The sequence below is a fragment of the Microtus ochrogaster genome, chromosome 15 (genome assembly GCF_000317375.1).
Source record: "Microtus ochrogaster isolate Prairie Vole_2 chromosome 15, MicOch1.0, whole genome shotgun sequence".
NCBI classification, from domain to species: domain Eukaryota; kingdom Metazoa; phylum Chordata; class Mammalia; order Rodentia; family Cricetidae; genus Microtus; species Microtus ochrogaster.
In genome coordinates this window covers 22,095,624-22,101,490 of record NC_022017.1, presented here as the reverse complement: position 1 = coordinate 22,101,490, position 5,867 = coordinate 22,095,624, and the positions used below count along the sequence as shown (strand labels likewise).

At 56.3% G+C, this 5,867-nt stretch overlaps 1 protein-coding gene across 2 annotated transcripts in view; it reads right to left on the bottom strand.

Moving 5' to 3' along the window:
• Positions 1-5,867, bottom strand: part of Mapk11 (mitogen-activated protein kinase 11) — a 7,486-nt gene extending 1,619 nt beyond the window's left edge. Inside the window, exons 1-11 of one of the 2 annotated variants that reach the window (XM_026782808.1) lie at positions 5,569-5,867; positions 2,787-2,916; positions 2,557-2,615; positions 2,353-2,464; positions 2,229-2,279; positions 2,098-2,145; positions 1,903-2,017; positions 1,492-1,563; positions 1,223-1,302; positions 489-567; positions 241-414 (exon numbers count right to left, since the gene is read on the bottom strand). In XM_026782808.1, coding sequence (XP_026638609.1) covers positions 241-414; positions 489-567; positions 1,223-1,302; positions 1,492-1,563; positions 1,903-2,017; positions 2,098-2,145; positions 2,229-2,279; positions 2,353-2,464; positions 2,557-2,615; positions 2,787-2,916; positions 5,569-5,684 — 1,036 coding nt within the window. In that variant the 5' untranslated portion in view covers positions 5,685-5,867. The remainder of the gene's footprint in view (positions 1-240; positions 415-488; positions 568-1,222; positions 1,303-1,491; positions 1,564-1,902; positions 2,018-2,097; positions 2,146-2,228; positions 2,280-2,352; positions 2,465-2,556; positions 2,616-2,786; positions 2,917-5,568) is intronic. The other variant, XM_005354360.2, reaches the window with a different exon arrangement.

Sequence of the window (5,867 nt, the reverse complement as noted above, 5' to 3'; positions counted from 1 at the left end):
AGGGTTTTTCTGTGGTTTTTTGGAGCCTGTCCTGGAACTAGCTCTGTAGACCAGGCTGGTCTCGAACTCACAGAGATCCACCTGCCTCTGCCTCCCGAATGCTGGGATTAAGGGCGTGCGCCATCACCGCCCGGCTCTGGGGGAGTTTCTTGCATGAAACATAAACTCTTGCTCTGAGAAAATGCAACCCACAGACTTCTTGGGCTGCTCCCTCTCCCATGCCCCTCGCCCCGTGCTCACCCTTCCACTCCTCCAGGGTGCGCTCCTTGGCCTCGACACTTTCATCATAGGGCTCAGCCTCTGGCTCGTCGTCAGGGTCATGGTACTGGCTGAAGTACGCATGAGCCAAGGCTTCAGCTGCACTGACCCTTTGGTCACTGTCCAGCACCAGCATCCTTCCAAGGAGGTCTACAGCTAGAGGAACGAGGGTCAACACTACATCCAGTCCTGGATCTGAAGCCCAACCGAGACCCAGGACCAGTCCTCACCCAGAGGGTTGGCTCCATGGAAGACACTGCTGAGATCCTTCTGGGGCATAGGGGGCAGAGACTGGATGTATGTCCGAGCCTGGGGACACATAAGAAGGGCTTGGAGGGCTAACTACCCTCGATTTCCATGGCCCCAAACTGAACAGAAGGCTTCAGGAGACGGCCCTGATGCATTCATTCCAACAGGCCTGGCAGGTGCGCCAGCAAGCCAGAGTCTTGCTCTCGAAGTCTGGGGGCTCCCTAGCTGGGTAGTAGAGGTGCACGCCTTTAATTCCAGCACTCTGGAGGCAGAGGCAGGCAGATCTCTGAGTTCAAGGCCAGTCTGGTCTACAGAGCAAGTTTTAAAACACCCAGGGCTACACAGAGAAACCCTGTCTCCCAAAACAAAACAACAAAAATGTCTAGGGACTCCAGACCTCCTTTTGGCTTCTAATGATGTCTGCAGAAGCCAAATGTTCTAAGCTTTCTCTGCTCTCGCCTGCCTCTACCGTTTATAGCTAGAGGAGTTTTGTCAGTGTTGGTCGGTTGGTTTTCACTGTCTCTCCTACCTGGAATGTCCTCCTGATTCTCCTGCTTTACCCTGAAGGGGTTGAGTTTCTAGTACAAGCTCTATCCTGCTCTGTCCATGTCTCTGATATGTTGCCCATTTATCTGCATACCACCACCTCCCCAACATTGGCTGGTGCTTGGTCAGCAGAACAAACGGATGGATGGGTGGATGGTCACTAACTTACATGCTCTGAGGATATCTTTGCCAGAACCTCAGGGCTGGGTGTGCCCACCACCTCCATGATTCGCTTCAGCTGGTCGATGTCTGCCTAGCTCAGGAAACACCTGGAGGCCAAGCCTTTCCATCCCCAGCCCCTAGTACACTGTGGCGCCGTGGCTCCGGACAGGGAGCCCCACGTGTCATAGCATAAGAAGCAAGACTTCGAAAAAGGGCTGGAGACCACCCCTACCCTGTAGAATGGGACCCCAGCTTGACCCTGCTCCCCAAGGATACAGTCATTTCCAGGAAAGAGGGCCTTCCCTTGGAGCAACTCAGCCATGATGCAGCCCACAGACCAGATGTCCACTGTTGGGGGAGAATAAGGAGACTCTATCAGTATGCCACCACCCAAAGCCTTCCTGTGGAGCTGTGGAGAAGTCTGCCCAGTGACCCCTCATCAAAGCCAGGACCAAAGAAGCCAGTGGTGCCCTTATTCTGTACCCTACCCTGAGAAGAGGTGTGGGGACACCCACCAATCTATAGGCCTTTCTAAAAGCTGGTCCCACCAAGCCCTTGCCCCTTACTCAGAGCTCCAGGCATGCTCTTCTCCCTATGCCCACAGGTTTGTCACCTTCCGTCAACATTGGTGTGAGCACTGTCTGCCCACCCTTATAGGACAAGGCGACTGTTGACGATCGACAGCACCTGTCTGGTTGTAGTGCATCCAGTTCAACATGATCTCTGGCGCCCGGTACCAACGTGTGGCCACATATCCGGTCATCTCCTCATCAGCCTGGCGCGCTAGCCCGAAGTCCAGGATCTGGGGGACCACAGGTGTTATGTAACACACGACACCTACTTCTCTTTGCATCCCCACTGTTCACACCCCATCCTCCTTACCCGAAGCTCGCAGTCCTCATTCACCGCTACATTGCTGGGCTTCAGGTCCTGCAGGGTGGACCTGGTGTGAGTGTGGTAGCTATGAGCCCGAGTAGTGTCTGACCCTCGCCCTCTCCCACAGCTGCACCTACCCTGTGGATGATGCCTGCCGAGTGGATATACTGCAGGGGAGGGCAGACCGGCTGAGCCCAGGCTCCAACCCGGTCTGCCCCAACCCAGGGCGTTCGAGGGAACCCTAGAGCCCACGCGCCCCACCTTCAGCCCACGCAGCAGCTGATAGACGAGGAACTGAACATGCTCATCACTCAGTGCCTGACACTTGACGATGTTATTCAGGTCAGCGCCCATCAGGGTGGTCACCAGGTACCTGTGCCAGGGTCAGGAGTTAGGACAGTGTCTCGCTACCCCCTTCCAGACTAAGCTCCCAAGGCCACCGCCACGCCTGCCCAGGCCGCTCACACTTCGCTGAAATCCTCGATGGATGTAGCCGGCGTGAAGACGTCCAGGAGCCCTATGACCTGGTCAGGGACCCAAGAGAACGGACCACCACACAGCTGTCGGCAACGCCCGACAGGTCAGGGCCCCGCCCATATGGAGGCGTACCCCCAAAAGGCCCCGCCCAACTCGCTCCCGCCCCCACCGGGCGGTGTCCGTTGTTCAATCCCTACACCACTGGCCCGCCGTCTCACGTTCTCGTGCTTCAGGTGTTTGAGTAGGCGCAGCTCCCGGTAAGTCCTCCTCGCGTGGATCAGCGATTGGAAAGGCCGAGACAGCTTCTTCACAGCCACCTTCTGGCGCAGACGCGCGTCGTAGGCCGAGCTGCAAGGTGGGCGAGTGCGAGCGCCTGGCCTGAGTCCACCCTGCGCCGGAGTGCAGGAGAGCAAGCCTCCGCTGCTGGTCCCAAGACCTAGGAAGCCTGTCCCTGCCTGCTCTCCCCGCTGCCCCTCTTGGACCTCCCTTAGGAGACCCCCCCTTTTTTTTCCAATCTTTTCTCTCGTGATTCTAGCCCAAACCTAAGCCTCCACTCAGAACGAGGCCGCTGCCTGGAAAAGACTACAACTATGCCCACGGACACTCCCTAAGCAAGCAGCTCTCCTTCCTAACTGACGCCAAGAACAAGGGAGGCTTACCTTCCAAGCCATGACTCCCCACCCCCATGCCTCTGCACATCAGATTGCTGAAGGAAGAGATGTTTATTGCATCCTAATTTATAAGTGAAGTTGGACGCGGTGGTTCATGCCTGTAATCCCAGCTCTTGGGGAGACTGACGCAAGAGATTTGAGATGCGTTCAAGACTACCTGGTGAAATGCTGTCTCACAAAAAAAAGCCCCCCCCCAACAATTTATAACTGGGTGGAAGGGAACATTCATCTCGAGTGGGTTGGGGGGGGTCTCTGGTCCACTACCACTCCCCAGAGACTGGAGAACCCTCCACCTCTGTACCCTTTTATGTTAGTTTGTTTTGGTTTTGGTTTCTGGAGATAGGGTTTCTCTATGTAGCCCTGGCTGCTCTGGCTCTCTCTCTGTAGACCAGGCTGACTGTGAACTCACAGAGATCCGCCTGCCTCTGCCTCCTGAGTGCCGGGATTAAAAGTCTGCACCACCACCCAGCTCCTCTTCATCCTTTTGTCCTTCACTGGAGAGCCTTAAATGAGCAAATGAGGATATGTCCTCTAGATTGGTGGGACCTAGACCAGGATGATCAGGAGCTGTGGTCATAGAGCTTTCCCCCAAGTTCTGGTCCCACCGCCCTCAAGACTGGAGCAGCTGTGAACTCACTGAAGGAGCCCAGCTGGCTTTAGTCTCTCGCTCTTGAGTCTCTTCATCCCAGGGTGTACCCTTCCCTGCGGTGAGTGGAGACAGGATTCCACCCATTCCACAAGATGAGGGAAGGCAAGGACAGGACATGGTGGGTCTGGGATGTTCATGGGACTAAAAAGTAGCAGAGAATAGTTGGCTCCCTGCGATAAGCAAAATGTCTAAATAACTCCTGGGATGAGGTGCGAAGGGAGTGGCCACCAGAGCAGCAGATCCTCTTGCTCCACCGCATCTGAACAATTGAGTTACAAAGAGCTGGCATCCTACCACCAACCTCAATAGTGCAACTGAACAAACCCAGGTCACAGATCAGTAGAGCCCGACCTGGGACTCACTTGGGAAAGTTGGCTATCTCCCAGTAACTCCTAAACAGCCAATCCGGGACGACTCCATCTGAGTCAGTGTCCAAGCCCTCTGCAAGCAGTCTTCACCAGCTCTCTCCCCACCCACCCAATCTTCTCCCTCTCTCCCCTTCCTTCCCTCTCTCTCCTCCCCTCCCTCCCTCCCTCTAATTTATTGTATTATTTTTTTAACGGGATTGTGTGTAACTTCATCCTCTATTTGCTGAGCCCATAAGCATCCCAGACACAACCTGTCTTATCTTTTCCTCTGTTCTGCTCCTTGGTTATTTTGGGAGGTATCCTGTTTCTACTCACTGTGGAGGGGGGTACACCCGGGAGAAAGAAGCAAGAAGAAGATAAAGTGTTAATGGAGAACAAGCTTATCCATCTCAGAGTGCTGGGATTACAGGCTACAGACATGGGGTGCAATCTCGCTACCCAGCTCACTATGGGCCCGGTAAAGCAGGACTGGTTTCCTTTATGTTAAAGAGTCTATAAGATGTCATCAGCAGCCCTGCCGTCAGAGATTTGACACAGGCTTCTGGTGACAGGCCAATGACAGCACAAGATCCAAGATTTGAGCCTCAGCCCCCATTCCCAATGTCCACACCCTTTGACCAGCTTGTCAACACGGACTATCTGCACCCATTCTTCAGTCCCGGGTGCCTGAGAGCTAGCTGGCTTCAGCCAACCCGAACTCTGCCCCATCAAGACTCTAACCCCTGGTCCTCAAGCCCTAGCTGTGGGGCTACATCCCGAGATCCTTTGTTGGGTAAACTGGGGTAGGGTGTAGACAGGAGGGTAAGATGTCTGATTTCTGCTCAAGCCTCCGTCTGAGACTCCTGGGATACTGGAGAAGGGGGTAGGATCTACTGTCCCAGTTTGATGCCTTCCGAAGAAGAGAGGTCTCCTCGCCATACTGGGTGCCTCCTTTTCAAATACTCGGGTCTGGGGGCATGTTAGATCCTGAAACTACTTAGACTCTGCCCCAAATAACCCTGATGGCTGCTCCATTTAGAGGCCCCCAGAGACTTGCTCTCCCGCCAGCTGTGACACCGCGGGATTCGGCCTTAGTGGGGGAAACTAGGAATTAGAGATGGGGGCACGTTAGAGGACCCCCCTCCCTGCCACGAGTGGAATCTAGTAGGAAAGTTTCCACCGTGTCCCCTTCCCCCCATTCATTCTTCGGAAGCGTGCCGGCCGGGGGCGGAGGCAGGGCGAGGCCCCTCCCCACGCCGGGAACCCCACGTCGCGCTGGAGGGTCGCGCACATTTTCCCGCCCAGCTCCCACCAGATCCTCGCCGGCCCCTACCAGACCGAGCCGTAGGCGCCGGAGCCCACCGGGCGTAGGCTCTGCAGCCGCTGCGGCACCTCCCATACTGTTTTGTTCAGCTCTTGCCGGTAGAATCCCGCGCGCGGACCCGACATATCCGCAGCGGCAGCAGGAGCGAGTTGCCCCGGAACCCCGCGCAGCACCCGGCCCGCGCCCCACGCCCAGCAGGCGTGAGCTCCGCTGAGCAAAGCCGGGTGGGGGGTGGGGGGCTGCGGCGCAGCAGGGCGGGGCGGCGGGGCGGGGCCGAGGCCGGGCGGATTTCCCCAGCCAGGCGACCG